General features: G+C 39.2%; 2 protein-coding genes across 4 annotated transcripts in view; one reads left to right on the top strand and one right to left on the bottom strand.

Moving 5' to 3' along the window:
• Positions 1 to 10,568, bottom strand: part of LOC135209540 (uncharacterized) — a gene marked incomplete at its 5' end in the record, with an annotated part of 38,641 nt that extends 28,073 nt beyond the window's left edge. Inside the window, 5 exon segments of the mRNA XM_064242190.1 lie at positions 6,716 to 6,883; positions 7,879 to 8,002; positions 8,262 to 8,461; positions 10,009 to 10,138; positions 10,354 to 10,568. Of these exon segments, the coding sequence (XP_064098260.1) occupies positions 6,716 to 6,883; positions 7,879 to 8,002; positions 8,262 to 8,461; positions 10,009 to 10,138; positions 10,354 to 10,568 (837 nt within the window).
• LOC135209543 (uncharacterized) overlaps positions 1 to 20,000 on the top strand; it is a 189,542-nt gene that overhangs the window by 82,094 nt on the left and 87,448 nt on the right. The gene's annotated exons all lie outside the window — the stretch shown is intronic.

The following is a 20,000-nucleotide window of genomic DNA, read 5'->3' as shown; positions in this document are numbered from 1 at the left end:
GATTAAGCTGCAGAACTCATAAACTGATTTTGGTGAAATTTGAGGTTTTCTCTTCAACTGGTAATCTGTTTGTGGATGTCACTCAAGACCTGTTGTCTTTTCTGTAGCGATGTATCATCACGCCCTGATCTGAATTCAGTGAGACTTGGTCATCTGGAGATGACCTTTCAAATGATTGTCTTCATAAAAAAATTAGTCATGATCAGTTAATTCATTCGCAGTTATTTCCTAATTAATTTGATAGAATATGTTAAGAGACACCAGAAACTTTTCTTAGACTAACTGAACTGTGGGAAATAGTAAATAGTCGAACAATCCATCTCCATCTTTTTTATCTTAGCTTACGAAGTGTCGGTCGTTCCATGTGGGAATCAGTCATCAACAACCTCGAGATTGTTTAGTTTGAACTGTTTGGTAACTATTTTTTCTACTACTGCAAATCTGTGGAACTTCCTGTATGCTTCAGATTTTCTTGTTCTGTAAAATCTCCCTTTGTATAAAGGTGGGTAGACAGCTTCATACTGAGTAAATCCCTGTTTATTATAATTTCATGCTTTTTATTTGATGCCGGAGCTAGTAAAGCGGAAGGTTTGTCAGTCATAGCTATTTTTGCACCGGAAACAGGAAGCTAAATATTCAGCTGTCATGTTCTTTGAGGGATCCAATAACCTGGTTCACAATTTATATATATATATATATATATATATATATATATATATATATATATATAAAACTCAGTTTCAATCTATTTGTTTGTCTTTTCGCTCTGCACGCCCAGACCATGAAAGCTAGGGCTACAAATTTTTTTTACCATAGACTCCCCTCCCCCCCCCCCAAGAAAGGTTTAGTCCAATTCCGAAATTCCCTTAGGGCAGTTTCTAAGTGGGTTCTAACCCCCCTTTTCTGTAAACCCCCTTTTCATTTTTTACCACTTATAGAGTAAGACCTTCTAGGACCTTTTTACCAAATTTCTTACCAGAAACCTCACCTCCCTAAGTTTATTCAACTACTCAACACAGTTACGTCCATCCAACTTGTCACAAACTAGGTTTAACTCACATCATTCCTCTGGAAATTCGACTGGTCTTAATCCTGGGTGCCCTGATGTCCCCGAAAGGGGGCCAGCCCCCTATTGGCCCCCCCCCCCCCCCCCCTTCTCCCGGGCCCCCCCCCCCCCCCCTCCAGGAAGGTTATAGTCAAAGTTCGAAATTCGAGACCTTTTTTTAAGGGGGGTCATAAACCCCCTTTTTCATAAGCCCTCTTTTTTTTTACAACTTTCGGGGAGTTGGCAGCTAGGGCTACTAAAATTTTGCCATAGACTCTCCTCCCTCCCCATAATGGAAGGTTTTGGTCAAAATCCGAAATTGGTGAGCCAGCCGTTTCTAAGGGTGTAATAGCCTTCTTTCCCATACTCCCTCATTCTTAATAAATATCGGAGGTTACCTCTATGTAGAAGTGTTTCTATAGGTACAAACAGGCTCCCCACAATATGGGGGCCATACTGCACCCTTTGTAGTAAGGGGACAACCCCCGCCCCCTGTGAATAGGGTCTAAGGGGTTCCCACAATATTAGAGGACAGGAGGCCTACACTCTTTTGACTTACCTGCCAGGGTAGAAGGGCGTTATATCCTACATACCCCAACCTTGATAGCAGCGGGGGGTGTGAAATCCACCCCTCTTTGGGAATTAGGGCCCAAAGGGTCAAAGATGGGCGTACTGCATTCAAATTTGGTATCATGAGTAAACATAAACGATTACAAACGCATTTAACATCAGTATCAGAGAGTAACTATAGGCTGAGATGTATCAAGGGCTGTTTAAGGGACCTTCCGATGAAATTCTTTCCCCATTAACCAGTTGCAACATGTATGCGCCTGCCATCGGCCGGCGGTGCCTGACTGAGCCGGTCAGTGATGCAGTTGCATTGGCTGTGGAGAGATGTCAGTCAAGGTCATTTAGAACTAAATGTGCATTCAATAATACGTCCGAAGGACGTGTACAGCTGATATTATATATATATATATTATATTCTATATATATATATTATATATATATATATATATCTATATCATTAGGAATGAACCAATCCATGTTTTATTTAGGAGGATATATTGTTACATAAAATCATTCTTGTTCTCTGATTATTGGATATTAAAGGTTCAAAAGTTGAAAGGTCATATAATAGGGTTATATAAACAATTTCGAAGGTACAAATTTCATTGAGAAAGAACATTAAGTATAACTATTTAGTATCTTAATCCCTTTATTGCTGGATACAGCCTGGCTTATAGTATGCCTACCATTAGAAGGCTTCTATCAATTTAGGTACGTAGTGCATACTCGAATTCATGGGGTGACGAGCAATCTGAAATTACTAATATATACTTTTATTCTGAGTTTTAATGTATATATTGGCTAGAAACAGTTAACAGACTCGTTAATTTAGATTATGAAAGGTTCTGGTAATGGAGGGGTTAATCCTTTTGCCACTCCATTACAATAATAACATTGTTTTTATTAAGTATCCTAAGAAAAATGAGATACCGGTACACAAATAAAGATAAGATTACGAAAGAACCAGAGTTCGTTTCTCAGTGTAGATCAACAAAATGTTCAACTCAAAAAAAGCACAAATCCCTTTACAAGTTCCAACTCATACTGGATTTGGATCATCTGAACTAAGTTAAAATTACAATTTTATTAAAGATAATATTCAATATTATTTTCCTGGATATGAGAAGTGGTACAGAAAATTAATAGTATCCCATCCTAGAAGGATTTTAAATTCCTATACTAATGACAAAAGTATCGGCGCTGGTATTGGTCAGAAATTTACCGATACCGATACCACAAAAACTAGAAGATACCACCGGTACCGATACTTGGGTACACCCCTAATACTCTAATGCAATGTTACAAAGATGAGCCTCTTTTATTTATAAAATTTTCTTAATAAATATTGATAAATAAAACTATAATAACTAGCCTATTTCTCTTACCCGAGTAGGCAGAAGACAAAGAAGCGAAAAAAAGGAGACAGCAAATGAAGAAAATAAACCTCCAATCCATAACTCAGAAGAAAATGCGTTTACACCGCACTTGAGGCAAAGAGAAACTGAGGAAGGTGTGGCCTTTGAATATCTTTCGATATCAAGTTTTTGTCTTTGAGTGCGACGTCAGCATTGCAAGGAAGTGTTCCGAGTTCAAGTTCACGGAATTTTACTATAGGTCCTACTTTACAATTGCATTCGGTCATGAAAACAAAAGTTACAATATGGGATATTTGTCTTTATCATTTACCCATATGGAGGTAATTCTAATAATCATGGATGGTATATAAAGTTGTACTCAAAGTTCTTTATCTGCAGTCTTATCTCCTTAAACAGGAACAACAAGGATATCCTGGCCAAATGGATCTGATAACTCTCTCACCACTGTTGCTTACATCGTGGGAATATTTTCAAGAGCTACATAAATTTAGTTAACATAAAAATGAACGTCAAATCGAAAATAATTCACACATTTCAAGTTGGCAGTGGAACAAAAGTTCCTTCCTCATGGCAAGGCGTATCTTCGGACGAATGTGTGGAGGGACTGGTAAGCCAACTTTTCCTATATGGAAATGAATTGTAGCTGGGCATTACAAAAGAATGAAAAGTTGAAGCAGTTCAGATGAATTAATTATTTATCAAGTATATTTGACTTAAAACAAATAAAGAATGGGAAATTTGTAGATGCACAGGGATAGTATAAAGGTTAGAGTAAGAGAAATGAAGGATCAGAGTGTTTGAAGATGGTCCGGATGTGTGGAACAAATGGGAAAGAATAGCTTGATGAAAAGAGTGTGCAATATGGAAGTGTCGGAAGGAGGAGGACTGGAAGACCCAGCAAGTGCTGGGTAGATAGGGGTGAATAGCGCAGTATATGTAAAGTGATTTAACATCTTGCTGATGAGCCTTCTGCATTGGTGTGAGGATGTGATATTTTTACATAATACAGTAATGACTGCTCTGTTGCATCGCCGATGTTGAGGATGTCATTTGTACTCAGACTAGGTCATAAAAACAGTTTTGTTTTGAGCTGATTTTATTTAACTTAAACAAATAAGTTTAAGAGGGAAAAAACAGTTAGAAGTGAGAGCAATGTAGGCAGAAATGCCCATGAAGTCATTTTTTTGTCAACAGGAAGGCCTTATCATTACAAAATCGGACAAGGAGGGTGACATTGTCCTTGATAAAAACAGTCACTTCTGAAGTTAAGGACCATGTAGACATAGTACAAAGAAAACCACTGCAGGGCAATTATATAAATCAGGGAAGACCACAAACATGGAGTGATAAAGGACACATATGCCTCTGGGATTCATTCAGAAAAACCTGCCATTTCCTGCCTTGATTCTGTGGTTTTATGAAAGAAGTAACATCGGGAAGCCACTGACAGTCCTTCAGCCCAGACGTTGGTTTTTCTTGTTTGAGACGAAATTTTCGTTCCCTTTCTCGGCCACAGTGTCATCCATCCATGCAAATGATTTTATTAGGATATTAAAGTGTCAAATTATATCTATTGATAAAAGAAGACTTGTATATCTAAGGCTGGACTCGTTATGAACAGAGGACTAGATCAAGGAGACGTCGTTGCTTAATTAGGAAATTAGTGTCATATCAAGCTTTAAAATCTAGGTCATTCACATTGTCTCCACATTTATTGGCTGTTATTGTAAAGAAATTCGACGTCCTCCAGGCAGTGTGAAGAAGCACTCGCATGCATAGAAAACTTCCTGTTAAGAGGCAATGCTAATTTTCTTTCACTCGAGATATTAACGCCGAAAATGAACTTGGCAGTGAGCTTCCAAGCACAGCGGCAGACATAATCAACGAGAAGCTTCCTATAATAAGAAAAGAATGTACCCAATCCCTAGAATGGCAAAATTGGAAAGTTGCTCTCCGTCTTCACCCCTCGTAGCTCTGAAGATTTGGTGGTGTCTGGCGTTTGGCCTCCGCAGGATCTGCAAGATTCTTTCTTCAGTGGAATCCATGGAAGTGTGGCAGTCTGTCCATAAGTGGAAGGTCTTGAAGATAAAGAAAAAGGGAAATTATTAAACTTGATAGAAGAGTGGAACTGCTTCTAACCCTAGGAAAACACAACTCATTACTTTCCATAGAATTTGATCTTGAACTGAATATATTTAAAACCACAAAACATCTTGTTAAAGCTATGTGAAGTAAAATCACAAAGAATCTGATTTGGAAACAAATCTTATCTTTATATCAGGGCTGACACTATTTTAATGAATAGCTGTACTAAAAAGCTCATTGTGAAGACCAGATTACATTCAATTCAGCAGGGCTTACGTGAGTGGCATTGAAAAAGGATATGGATTTCTAAATTTATAAATCTGTTTGTGAAAATAAAACTTTTATGGTCATGCTGGGTAATGCAAGCTTAATCGTAAGATTTCATTCAGTGGAAGAGAAGTCAAATGGATTATTAAAAGTTCATTCAGTGGAAGAGAAGTCAAATTGATTATTAAAAGTTCATTTCAAGTCGTTTAGAACAAGTAGTTTCTTTTTCGAAGTGTCTTGTGGATCAAACAGGATGTCGACTTTTTGTAGAAACTGAAACTAAAGAGCTATCATGCAACTAATGGTTCTTCTCTCTCGTCGTATACAAAGGCTTTTAAAAATGAGGATTTCTTTCCCTGATGACTGAAATATAAATGACGACTAGACCCCTTGCTGAGAGTTCTGCCAAACTTCCTGAAATACTCATGCATATTTTAGAAGTGGGAAAGAGGAAAAAGTATGAATGTATGCATGCATAGACATGTACACAGACATGCTCCCGCACGTAAGAAAATGCTTCTATGCTGTAAATCTGTAGAGTTGTTCTTCATTATACTACTAATACTATACTAATAATGAAAACAACAGTAGTTGTGAACCATTCTTATAATATCAAAAGCAAACCTTAATCCATAAGAGCCAAGAAAATATATAATTGGCTTCTCTTAGCCCTTATTCGTTCCTAGGACGCCTGCAGTTCTGTTCCCTCAATGTCAGTTTATGTCGAAACATTCTTGGTGGCTTCTCATTTCCTCTCTCTCTCTCTCTCTCTCTCTCTCTCTCTCTCTCTCTCTCTCTCTCTCTCTCTGGGAGGAAAAAGATGTGAGCCTTCAGCTGCAGTAGTCACAAAACACAAAAAGGATACTTACACACTATTCCTGTCAATTCACGTGGCCTTGCGTGGAACTATTCTTCCGTAGAGAGCGTTCTCAGTGGTATGAAGCAAATTTGGCCGAGCAGAGCCAGGGTGGGAAACTGTCCCGTGTCCTTCTTCCATTGGTATCCCTGTATTAGAGGAGGTGAGTTAATATTGGCCATTTCATTCGGTGCAGTCTCTCAGACACAGATAGCAGAATTGGCCCACACGAGACAGAACAAAGCCAGTGGTTAAGGGGCGGGGTTAATGTTGGAGAAGGAGGAAAAGAAAGGAAACAGGAAAGCATAAAGAGACTTCTGGAAGACTTCCTATTTCTGCTCTAGATTAGCATTTGCTTATTAAGATATTTATTTATCAATATATTTATAAGACTTAGTAATACTTCGTGTGAACTGTGGAGCATTTGTATTCAGTGGCTACATACAGTGACTGTTCTCACCATAGATTCTGGTCTTTGATACAACGCAGAGGGAAAGATTCCTCAGGGAGTCTTACCTTCAGCTCTTGTGTCGTTTTGCTTCCTGAAGCAACACCTGTAGCAAAGGAAAGACGCAGCTACGACAACCAACACTGCCACCACGACACCGATGATGATTTGTGTGCTTACAGGTATGCCTGTAGGTGAATCTTCGGGTTTGACTGGAGATGAGCCTGTAGATGTTCCTGTAAGAGGAACTTGTGGTTTGTTTGTAGTTGTTCCTGTATACATTCCTGTACTTACGTCAGGAAGTTTGCTTGTTTCAGGAAGAATAATTTTCGTTTATGGAGGAGCATAAAACAGTTACCTTTTACTGATTTCATATTATCGTCCTCCCTTAATTATACAACTCTTCAGTGTTAAATGCCGATTTGAGGGTTTTAAATTTTGAAGTATTTCAAGTGAAAATAGAGAGTGATTTTTCTGACAAATATATTCTCAAAGGAAAGGGAAGTAATAGTTTATGAATAGTAGTCTTTACATATATATATATATATATATATATATATATATATATATATATATATATATATATATATATAAATGAACACTAACTACACACATACACACACACACACACACACACACACTCACATATATATATATATATATATATATATATATATATATATATATATATATATATGTGTGTGTGTGTGTGTGTGTATACATATATATTATATATATCGAGCTACAATGTCCTTTAATATCTAGTTCACTCTAACCTCTGGAATTAATATATTTTCATATATGCTTAACCGAAGGGGAATTTTTTTTCTCGATAATAGACTTGCCTGGACCGGGGCGCGAACCCACAGAGCCTTTCAAATCCAGGAACGTCAGTGAAGCTTTTACCTACTACACCACCGCTCTTGCGGTGGTGTATTAGGTAAAAGCCTCACTGACGTTCCTGGATTTGAAAGGCTCCGTGGGTTCGCGCCCCGGTCCAGGCAAGTCTCATTATCGAGAAAAAATTCCCCAACCCTTTCGGTTAAGCATATATCAAAATATATTAATTCCGAGGTAGAGCGAATTAGATATTAAAGTACATTGTAGCTCGATATATGTATATGAATCATGGGAATGTGATATGACTTACATATATATATATATATATATATATATATATATAATACATATGTATATACATACATACATACATATATACATCCATACCCACCTTGTGGCTCTAAGGGCATCGGGAACACTTGTAGTTGTAGATGGGAATCCGTCCATATCCTCAATTCGCGTACTTGTAGGTGATTGGCCCACCAATTATACCATCCATTTCCATAAAGGACGGCCTGTAGTATTAAAAGAAAAAATAAATGTCATTTAGTGAAGATTTGTTGCAAAATATATAGTTGTCGAAAATGTTCTTTCATAGAAATATAGCGTTCTTCCTGATAATGAGAGTATATCCTGACATTTGTCTGTAATGGTGAGCAAATTATCTGATTGGAGAATTGTTGCTTCTTTGGAAAATAATTAGGCAAATGTGTTTTGATTTAAAGGTGACATTGAGTGAATGGGAGAGGATTTATGCGATTAAGAGTTACTTACGTCTATAGATATAGATGTAATCAACCAGCCTTCATTAACAGTTAAATGATGAATTTTAGTTTTCCTTGGATATTCATAAATCAAAGAGAAACGAACTACAATATCAAATTTGTTCTTGTTCCAAAGGGCTATCCATACAGGATTATGCCCAGGAAGGTTGAGAGGCGATTCTTGATCAGGAGATATCTCAATCATATCATCTGGGGAAGAAAAACATTTTCAGTCATGATGAAAATAAGAATAAGAATCTATTCTAACACAAATAAATGCTCAAATGACAAATGTATTTTAATATACGGTCACTGATTTTTACTTGCCAATCAACCTTTCATCTGTACGTTTTCTGTGACTGAGTGATTGCATCTATCTGCTCCTTCTAAGGTTTGCAACTGGAGAATGAAAACTTTCTCACTGCACTAAATGTCAAAGGTCCCTTCCTGCCTCAGAAGGGACAAAGAAACTTTATAATTGGCTTTAACTCTCTTTACAGGAAGCTTTATGTTTGTGGTACAACAGATTAATTACATTGAAAAATGTGGTGCTTAAAAAGATTTTCCAAGGTGTTCCTCATTGATTAATTTTGGTCCCATGTTAGCTCAGTATGAAATACAAAATGAAATCATTCTAGTATATCGTTACTTCAACTTTCACATCTTTGCCAGTAGTTTGATTGTAATTATTACTTCTTTTAGTTTTGCTTTTTTCTCAAACCTTAATAGAGGTTGAGCAGAGATCTAAAATGTATTGAAAAACTTCCTTCAACAGCACCAGAAAAAACCTGCGTAATGGCGTGATTATGGAACCATTATTTACTACCTTGATTTCTTCATCACTTGGTAACACAAATGTTTACCGAATCATCTTTCTGAACCACTAAATTTTTTCAGTTGCTTCAAGCTGATGGAATTCACAACTTATGTGACTAGATCGAAGTCATGTTAATGTCCATGCAACGAAAAGTGTTTAGCTAAACATTTCACAAGAGTTGCTTCTTAAAGACCAGTGCACTGATTGCATCTTGCACTGTACCGTTTGGCTCCCACGAGAATATTTTATGAATTCACAAATCATAATTGCACTGTAGTGTGTCAATTGTAAATATAAGCGTAACATAATCCTCAGATTGATTATTAGTTATATAGATTTTAATGCAAACTTTTTTCAGAACCTTATCGACAGTAATATACGAAATAGATCACTTCTTCCTAAAATACGTTGGGTAACATGTACTTTCAAAAGTAGGTTGTTTCATTTTTTCTCAAGTTCAACTTTGTTTTAATTCTCAATGTTTCACAAAATTCTATTAAATTTTGCCGAAATTTACCAAAATGCGGATATTCAACAGAAAAACACTCCAATATAGCCCCGGGCCAGTAAGCAGATAATATTGCTTAGGTTAGTGTCTTAAAATATTCATTTGAAAGCCTTTTTTCCATTATATGTTATGACATGAATTTCGAAAGTAATTAATCAGAGTAAGTTCGTCCCTTAAATATATCATGAATTATCTATTTACAATTATTTTTGTCTAACAACAAAGACATTGCTCTGTTATGAATAGTAAGAAAGGTTAGTAAATTTAATTTCCATTTCATAAAAAGTATTAAAAAAATGTAGCTGATCAAGAGAAGATTTTAAAATTTTATTGAGAGTAATCTTGTTTCCTTCATACCAAATAACCTCTGAAAATGATCAGCGTGGAAAGAAAGAATCTTTATTAAATTGCTCACAAAGAAACATTACTTACAGTCGTTCAGGGGCAGACTGAGAACCTGCCACTTCACAGGATGAGAACTTGACACTTCCACTTGTCGTCCTTTTAGCTCTACGTTTTCTGTTGGGATCCAGAATTGTGGTAGATATGGGCTCCTTATATCCTTGAGAAAAAAAAAAGCAGAATGATATTTAAATGGAAAAGAATGTGAGATGTGATATGCTTATGGATAAATTCGGTTACTAGAGAAGGTGAAATAATAATTACATATGTACTTGTGTGAAAATCGACTTGATCCTGCGTAATCTATTTACTGTAAGTGAAATTCTTCACTGTTTTGATCATTAGCAAACTTCACAATCAATTCGCTGAATTTACCTCTTTGGATATAAAGAGGAGAGGCTTCCACTGCGATGGAGGGTATGTATAATCTAACTCCCTTGCATGTATTTCTCTTCCATGGACAGAGAATCTGTAGTTGAGATATGCCCAAATAGGTGCTCTTTCCTTCAAGATTGCAACCACAACGTTTTCCTCCTCAGGTAGAGTATATTTTGTGGAATTACCCCTTGAAGTGGTCCTGGTTTCTGAAGCTGCAATGAAATAATAATAATAATAATAATAATAATAATAATAATAATAATAATAATAATAATAATAATAATAATAATAATAATAATAATATTGGAAAAGGCGCCTGGAAAAGCAAATAATGGTGATGAGATCTGTCTTGAGTAAACTGAAAGAGATGACAGAAAAAAGGCTAAGAAGCAAGAAAACAAGGGAGGAACTCAACGAGAAATACAAAGTACAAGAGAGGGGACTAAACAACACAATAGAAGATGTAAAACAGAGGCTTAAGGCCAAAGCACCTAAGATCCAACGGTACATGAACGGGAATAAGGGATACCAACAGAACAAACTATTCAGAACCAACCAGAAAAGACTATACAGCCAACTAAGAGGAGAAGACAACCACCAAAAAATTCCTGAAGCCGAACCAAGTAAGAGACTCTGGGAAAACATATGGAGCAATCCGGTATCACACAACAAACATGCAACATGGCTTCAGGAAGTCAAGGAAGAAGAAACAGGGAGAATAAAACAAAGATTCACAGAGATCACGACAGACACAGTCAGACACCAACTAAAGAAAATGCCAAACTGGAAAGCCCCAGGTCCCGATGAAGTCCATTGATACTGGCTCAAAAACTTCAAGGGCCTACACCCACGAATAGCAGAACAACTCCAGCATTGTATCTCAAATCACCATACACCCAAATGGATGACCACAGGAAGGACATCCTTAGTACAAAAAGACAAGAGTAAGGGAAATATAGCCAGTAACTACAGGCCTATCACCTGCCTACCAATAATGTGGAAGTTACTAACAGGTATCATCAGTGAAAGGCTATACAATTACCTAGAGGAGACAAACACCATCCCCCACCAACAGAAAGGCTGCAGAAGGAAGTGTAGGGGCACAAAAGACCAGCTCCTGATAGACAAAATGGTAATGAAGAACAGTAGGAGAAGGAAAACCAACCTAAGCATGGCATGGATAGAATATAAGAAGGCCTTCGACATGATACCACACACATGGCTAATAGAATGCCTGAAAATATATGGGGCAGAGGAAAACACCATCAGCTTCCTCAAAAATACAATGCGCAACTGGAATACAATACTTACAAGCTCTGGAATAAGACTAGCAGAGGTTAATATCAGGAGAGGGATCTTCCAGGGCGACTCACTGTCCCCACTACTCTTCGTATTAGCCATGATTCCCATGACAAAAGTACTACAGAAGATGGATGCCGGGTACCAACTCAAGAAAAGAGGCAACAGAATCAACCATCTGATCTTCATGGACGACATCAAGCTGTATGGTAAGAGCATCAAGCAAATAGATACCCTAATCCAGACTGTAAGGATTGTATCTGGGGACATCAGGATGGAGTTTGGAATAGAAAAATGCGCCTTAGTCACATACAAAAAGGCAAAGTAACGAGAACTGAAGGGATAAAGCTACCAGATGGGAGCAACATCAAACACATAGATGAGACAGGATACAAATACCTGGGAATAATGGAAGGAGGGAGATGAAGGACACGATCATGAAAGAATATATGCAGAGACTCAAGGCGATACTCAAGTCAAAACTCAACGCCGGAAATATGATAAAAGCCATAAACACATGGGCAGTGCCAGTAATCAGATACAGCCCTGGAATAATGGAATGGACGAAGGCAGAACTCCGCAGCATAGATCAGAAAACCAGGAAACATATGACAATACACAAAGCACTACACCCAAGAGCAAATACGGACAGACTATACATAACACGAAAGGAAGGAGGGAGAGGACTACTAAGTAAAGAGGATTGCGTCAACATCGAGAACAGAGCACTGGAGCAATATCTGAAAACCAGTGAAGACGAGTGGCTAAAGAGTGCATGGGAAGAAGGACTAATAAAAATAGACGAAGACCCAGAAATATACAGAGACAGGAGAATGACAGACAGAACAGAGGACTGGCACAACAAACCAATGCACGGACAATACATGAGACAGACTAAAGAACTAGCCAGCGATGACACGTGGCAATGGCTACAGATGGGAGAGCTAAAGAAGGAAACTGAAGGAATGATAACAGCGGCACAAGATCAGGCCCTAAGAACCAGATATGTTCAAAGAACGATAGACGGAAATAACATCTCTCCTATATGTAGGAAGTGCAATACGAAAAATGAAACCATAAACCACATAGCAAGCGAATGTCCGGCACTTGCACAGAACCAGTACAAAAAGAGGCATGATTCAGTGGCAAAAGCCCTCCACTGGAGCCTGTGCAAGAAACATCAGCTACCTTGCAGTAATAAGTGGTACGAAGCAACCAACCTGAGGGAGTGATAGAAAACGATCAGGCAAAGATCCTCTGGGACTATGGTATCAGAACGGATAGGGTGATACGTGCAAACAGACCAGACGTGACGTTGATTGACAAAGTCAAGAACAAAGTATCACTCATTGATGTCGCAATACCATGGGACACAAGAGTTGAAGACAAAGAGAGGGAAAAAATGGATAAGTATCAAGATCTGAAAATAGAAATAAGAAGGATATGGGATATGACAGTGGAAATCATACCCATAATCATAGGAGCTCTAGGCACGATCCCAAGATCCCTGAAAAGGAATCTAGAAAAACTAGACGCTGAAGTAGTTCCAGGACTCATGCAGAAGAGTGTGATCCTAGAAACGGCACACATAGTAAGAAAAGTGATGGACTCCTAAGGAGGCAGGATGCAACCCGGAACCCCACACTATAAATACCTCCCAGTCGAATTGGAGGACTGTGATAGAGCAAAAAAAAAAAATAAATAAATAATAATAATAATAATAATAATAATAATAATAATAATAATAATAATAATAATACAACTACCTAGAGGAGACAAACACCATCCCCCACCAACAGAAAGGCTGCAGAAGGAAGTGTAGGGGCACAAAAGACCAGCTCCTGATAGACAAAATGGTAATGAAGAACAGTAGGAGAAGGAAAACCAACCTAAGCATGGCATGGATAGAATATAAGAAGGCCTTCGACATGATACCACACACATGGCTAATAGAATGCCTGAAAATATATGGGGCAGAGGAAAACACCATCAGCTTCCTCAGAAATACAATGCGCAACTGGAATACATACTTACAAGCTCTGGAATAAGACTAGCAGAGGTTGACATCAGGAGAGGGATCTTTCAGGGCGACTCACTGTCCCCTCTACTCTTCGTAGTAGCCATGATTCCCATGACAAAAGTACTACAGAAGATGGATGCCGGGTACCAACTCAAGAGAAGAGGAAACAGAATCAACCATCTGATCTTCATGGACGACATCAAGCTGTATGGTAAGAGCATCAAGCAAATAGATACCCTAATCCAGACTGTAAGGATTGTATCTGGGGACATCAGGATGGAGTTTGGAATAGAAAAATGCGCCTTAGTCAACATACAAAAGGGCAAAGTAACGAGAACTGAAGGGATAAAGCTACCAGATGGGAGCAACATCAAACACATAGATGAGACAGGATACAAATACCTGGGAATAATGGAAGGAGGGAGATGAAGGACACGATCATGAAAGAATATATGCAGAGACTCAAAGCGATACTCAAGTCAAAACTCAACGCCGGAAATATGATAAAAGCCATAAACACATGGGCAGTGCCAGTAATCAGATACAGCCCTGGAATAATGGAATGGACGAAGGCAGAACTCCGCAGCATAGATCAGAAAACCAGGAAACATATGACAATACACAAAGCACTACACCCAAGAGCAAATACGGACAGACTATACATAACACGAAAGGAAGGAGGGAGAGGACTACTAAGTAAAGAGGATTGCGTCAACATCGAGAACAGAGCACTGGGGCAATATCTGAAAACCAGTGAAGACGAGTGGCTAAAGAGTGCATGGGAAGAAGGACTAATAAAAGTAGGCGAAGACCCAGAAATATACAGAGACAGGAGAATGAGAGACAGAACAGAGGACTGGCACAACAAACCAATGCACGGACAATACATGAGACAGACAAAGGAACTAGCCAGCGATGACACATGGCAATGGCCACAGAAAGGAGAGCTAAAGAAGGAAACTGAAGGAATGATAACAGCGGCACAAGATCAGGCCCTAAGAACCAGATATGTTCAAAGAACGATAGACGGAAATAACATCTCTCCCATATGTAGGAAGTGCAATACGAAAAATGAAACCATAAACCACATAGTAAGCGAATGTCCGGCACTTGCACAGAACCAGTATATAAAGAGGCATGATTCAGTGGCAAAAGCCCTCCACTGGAGCCTGTGCAAGAAACATCAGCTACCTTGCAGTAATAAGTGGTACGAGCACCAACCTGAGGGAGTGATAGAAAACGATCAGGCAAAGATCCTCTGGGACTATGGTATCAGAACGGATAGGGTGATACGTGCAAACAGACCAGACGTGACGTTGATTGACAAAGTCAAGAAGAAAGTATCACTCATTGATGTCGCAATACCATGGGACGCAAGAGTTGAAGACAAAGAGAGGGAAAAAATGGATAAGTATCAAGATCTGAAAATAGAAATAAGAAGGATATGGGATATGACAGTGGAAATCATACCCATAATCATAGGAGCTCTAGGCACGATCCCAAGATCCCTGAAAAGGAATCTAGAAAAACTAGACGCTGAAGTAGTTCCAGGACTCATGCAGAAGAGTGTGATCCTGGAAACGGCACACATAGTAAGAAAAGTGATGGACTCCTAAGGAGGCAGGATGCAACCCCGAACCCCACACTATAAATACCTCCCAGTGGAATTGGAGGACTGTGATAGAGCAAAAAATAAATAAATAAATAAATAATAATAATAATAATAATAATAATAATAATAATAATAATAATAATAATAATAATAATAATAATAATAATAATAATGATAATAATAATAATAATAAAATAATAATAATAATAATAATAATAATAATAATAATAATAATAATAATAATAATAATACAGCTACCTAGATCCAACGGTACATGAACGGGAATAAGGGATACCAACAGAACAAACTATTCAGAACCAACCAGAAAAGACTATACAGCCAACTAAGAGGAGAAGACAACCACCAAAAAATTCCTGAAGCCGAACCAAGTAAGAGACTCTGGGAAAACATATGGAGCAATCCGGTATCACACAACAAACATGCAACATGGAAGAAGAAACAGGGAGAATAAAACAAAGATTCACAGAGATCACGACAGACACAGTCAGACACCAACTAAAGAAAATGCCAAACTGGAAAGCCCCAGGTCCCGATGAAGTCCATTGATACTGGCTCAAAAACTTCAAGGGCCTACACCCACGAATAGCAGAACAACTCCAGCATTGTATATCAAATCACCATGCACCCAAATGGATGACCACAGGAAGGACATCCTTAGTACAAAAAGACAAGAGTAAGGGAAATATAGCCAGTAACTACAGGCCTATCACCTGCCTACCAATAATGTGGAAGTTACTAACAGGTATCATCAGTGAAAGGCTATACAACTACCTGAGAGGACAAACACCATCCCCCACCACAGATAGGCTGCAGAAGGAAGTGTAGGGGCACAAAAAACCAGCTCCTGATAGACAAAATGGTAATGAAGAACAGTAGGAGAAGGAAAACCAACCTAAGCATGGCATGGATAGACTATAAGAAAGCCTTCGACATGATACCACACACATGGCTAATAGAATGCCTGAAAATATATGGGGCAGAGGAAAATACCATCAGCTTCCTCAAAAATACAATGCGCAACTGGAATACAATACTTACAAGCTCTGGAATAAGACTAGCAGAGGTTAATATCAGGAGAGGGATCTTCCAGGGCGACTCACTGTCCCCACTACTCTTCGTAGTAGCCATGATTCCCATGACAAAAGTACTACTGAAGATGGATGCCGGGTACCAACTCAAGAAAAGAGGCAACAGAATTAACCATCTGATGTTCATGGACGACATCAAGCTTTATGGTAAGAGCATCAAGCAAATAGATACCCTAATCCAGACTGTAAGGATTGTATCTGGGGACATCAGGATGGAGTTTGGAATAGAAAAATGCGCCTTAGACAACATACAAAAGGGCAAAGTAACAAGAACTGAAGGGATAAAGCTACCAGATGGGAACAACATCAAACACATATATGAGACTGGATACAAATACCTGGGAATAATGGAAGGAGGGGATATAAAACACCAAGAGATGAAGGACACGATCAGAAAAGAATATATGCAGAGACTCAAGGCGATACTCAAGTCAAAACTCAACGCCGGAAATATGATAAAAGCCATAAACACATGGGCAGTGCCAGTAATCAGATACAGCTCAGGAATAGTGCAATGGACGAAGGCAGAACTCCGCAGCATAGATCAGAAAACCAGGAAACATTATGACAATACACAAAGCACTACACCCAAGAGCAAATACGGCAGACTATACATAACACGAAAGGAAGGAGGGAGAGGACTACTAAGCATAGAGGACTGCGTCAACATCGAGAACAGAGCACTGGGGCAATATCTGAAAACCAGTGAAGACGAGTGGCTAAAGAGTGCATGGGAAGAAGGACTAATAAAAATAGACGAAGACCCAGAAATATACAGAGACAGGAGAATGACAGACAGAACAGAGGACTGGCACAACAAACCAATGCACGGACAATACATGAGACAGACTAAAGAACTAGCCAGCGATGACACGTGGCAATGGCTACAGATGGGAGAGCTAAAGAAGGAAACTGGAGGAATGATAACAGCGGCACAAGATCAGGCCCTAAGAACCAGATATGTTCAAAGAACGATAGACAGAAATAACATCTCTCCCATATGTAGGAAGGCAATACGAAAAATGAAACCATAAACCACATAGCAAGCGAATGTCCGGCACTTGCACAGAACCAGTACAAAAAGAGGCATGATTCAGTGGCAAAAGCCCTCCACTGGAGCCTGTGCAAGAAACATCAGCTACCTTGCAGTAATAAGTGGTACGAGCACCAACCTGAGGGAGTGATAGAAAACGATCAGGCAAAGATTCCTCTGGGACTATGGTATCAGAACGGATAGGGTATACGTGCAAACAGACCAGACGTGACGTTGATTGACAAAGTCAAGAACAAAGTATCACTCATTGATGTCGCAATACCATGGGACACAAGAGTTGAAGACAAAGAGAGGGAAAAATGGATAAGTATCAAGATCTGAAAATAGAAATAAGAAGGATATGGGATATGCCAGTGGAAATCGTACCCATAATCATAGGAGCACTAGGCACAATCCCAAGATCCCTGAAAAGGAATCTAGAAAAACTAGAGGCTGATGTAGCGCGGACTCGTGCAGAAGAGGTGTTGATCCTAGAAACGGCACACATAGTAAGAAAAGTGATGGACTCCTTAGGAGGCAGGATGCAACCCGGAACCCCACACTATAAATACCACCCAGTCGAATTGGAGGACTGTGATAGAGCAAATAATAATAATAATAATAATAATAATAATAATAATAATAATAGGAGGAGTGGGTTAGGTCGTCAATAGACTTAAGTCAAGTTAAGCAACATTGGGGCTGGTCAGTAGTTGGATGGGTGACCGCTCTCCTCGGCGTTGATTCCTTGGGAAAGGATCTTTACCATAATTTCCTCAGTCTATTCAGCTGTAAATGAGTACCTATCCCTGATAGGGTAGGGTCCAGCTATGGGTTAAATAGCAAAAACTCAGCAATGATGGAAAGAAATGAAGAATAAACGACAACGACGTAAATGGAACCTCTGGCAACAGAGGAGCTTCGTCCGGCAACCAGGTATTCAACCCAATTGAAGGGGAAGACGGTCAGGTACTTGGAGGTCGTCATCCAGCACTGATCACCACAACGACAATAATCAACAGCCTGAGATTGGAGCTACAGAGGCAAAAAAAGGAAGAAATGGACAAGAGAAGAAAAATAAGAAATATGAGATGCTCATCGAAGCAACCCGACGGAGAGAGGATATAGAAGAAGATTGGTCCAACATCTGAATGAGAGGAACTAACACACAATCAGAGCAGTGGCTGGCAGGACCAAGTAGGAATCATAAAGAAAAAGAACTGGCTCTCCCCAACAGAAAGAGAAGAACTGGAAAGGGAAATGTCACACGACAACGAATTACACGAAGACGAACTGAGAGACGATGCCACAGAAGACGACAGGGACGATGATGTATCATTAACAAAACAACGACACACGAAGAAACACCGACGAAGTAACAGAGAGGACGGAATGGGTAGAAAAGATCAGACAATGGATGGAGCCAGATACAGAGAGAACAAAGATCCCCTCCATGAAAGCCTACAACACCAAGAAATTAAAGGAGAAAACAAGTGAGGTCAATGAAATAATGGGCATAATACAGACCACCAGTATCACAGAAACAAATAACTTGACATATGCAGGAGCAAGATTAGTAGCAGAACTGATGGGGATTCGAACACCAACACCACCAGCACAACCAACCCAACAGAAACCAAAACAGCAACCTCCTTGGAAAAGGCGCCTGGAAAAGCAAATCATGGTGATGAGATCTGACTTGAGTAAACTGAAAGAGATGGCAGAAAAAAGGCTAAGAAGCAAGAAACAAGGGAGGAACTCAACGAGAAATACAAAATTACAAGAGAGGGGACTAAACAGCACCATAGAAGATGTAAAACAGAGGCTTAAGGCCAAAGCACATAAGATCCAACGGTACATGAACAGGAATAAGGGATACCAACAGAACAAACTATTCGGAACCAACCAGAAAAGATCTATACAGCCAACTAAGAGGAAGACAATCCACCCAGAAATTCCTGAAGCCGAACCAAGTAAGAGACTCTGGGAAAACATATGGAGCAATCCGGTATCACACAACAAACATGCAACATGGCTCCAGGAAGTCAAGGAAGAAGAAACAGGAGAATAAAACAAAGATTCACAGACATCACGACAGACACAGTCAGACACCAACTAAAGCAAAATGCCAAACTGGAAAGCCCCAGGTCCCCGATGAAGTCCATGGATACTGGCTCAAAAACTTCAAGGCCCTACACCCACGAATAGCAGAACAACTCCAGCATTGTATCTCAAATCACCAAGCACCCAAAGGGATGACCACAGGAAGAACATCCTTAGTACAAAAAGACAAGAGTAAGGGAAATATAGCCAGTAACTACAGGCATATCACCTGCCTACCAATAATGTGGAAGTTACTAACAGGTATCATCAGTGAAAGGCTATACAACTACCTAGAGGAGACAAACACCATCCCCCACCAACAGAAAGGCTGCAGAAGGAAGTGTAGGGGTGGGCACAAAAGACCAGCTCCTGATAGACAAAATGGTAATGAAGAACAGTAGGAGAAGGAAAACCAACCTAAGCATGGCATGGATAGACTATAAGAAAGCCTTCGACATGATACCACAC

This window comes from Macrobrachium nipponense, chromosome 38 (genome assembly GCF_015104395.2).
Source record: "Macrobrachium nipponense isolate FS-2020 chromosome 38, ASM1510439v2, whole genome shotgun sequence".
NCBI classification, from domain to species: domain Eukaryota; kingdom Metazoa; phylum Arthropoda; class Malacostraca; order Decapoda; family Palaemonidae; genus Macrobrachium; species Macrobrachium nipponense.
This window is presented reverse-complemented; position numbering and strand designations above follow the sequence as displayed.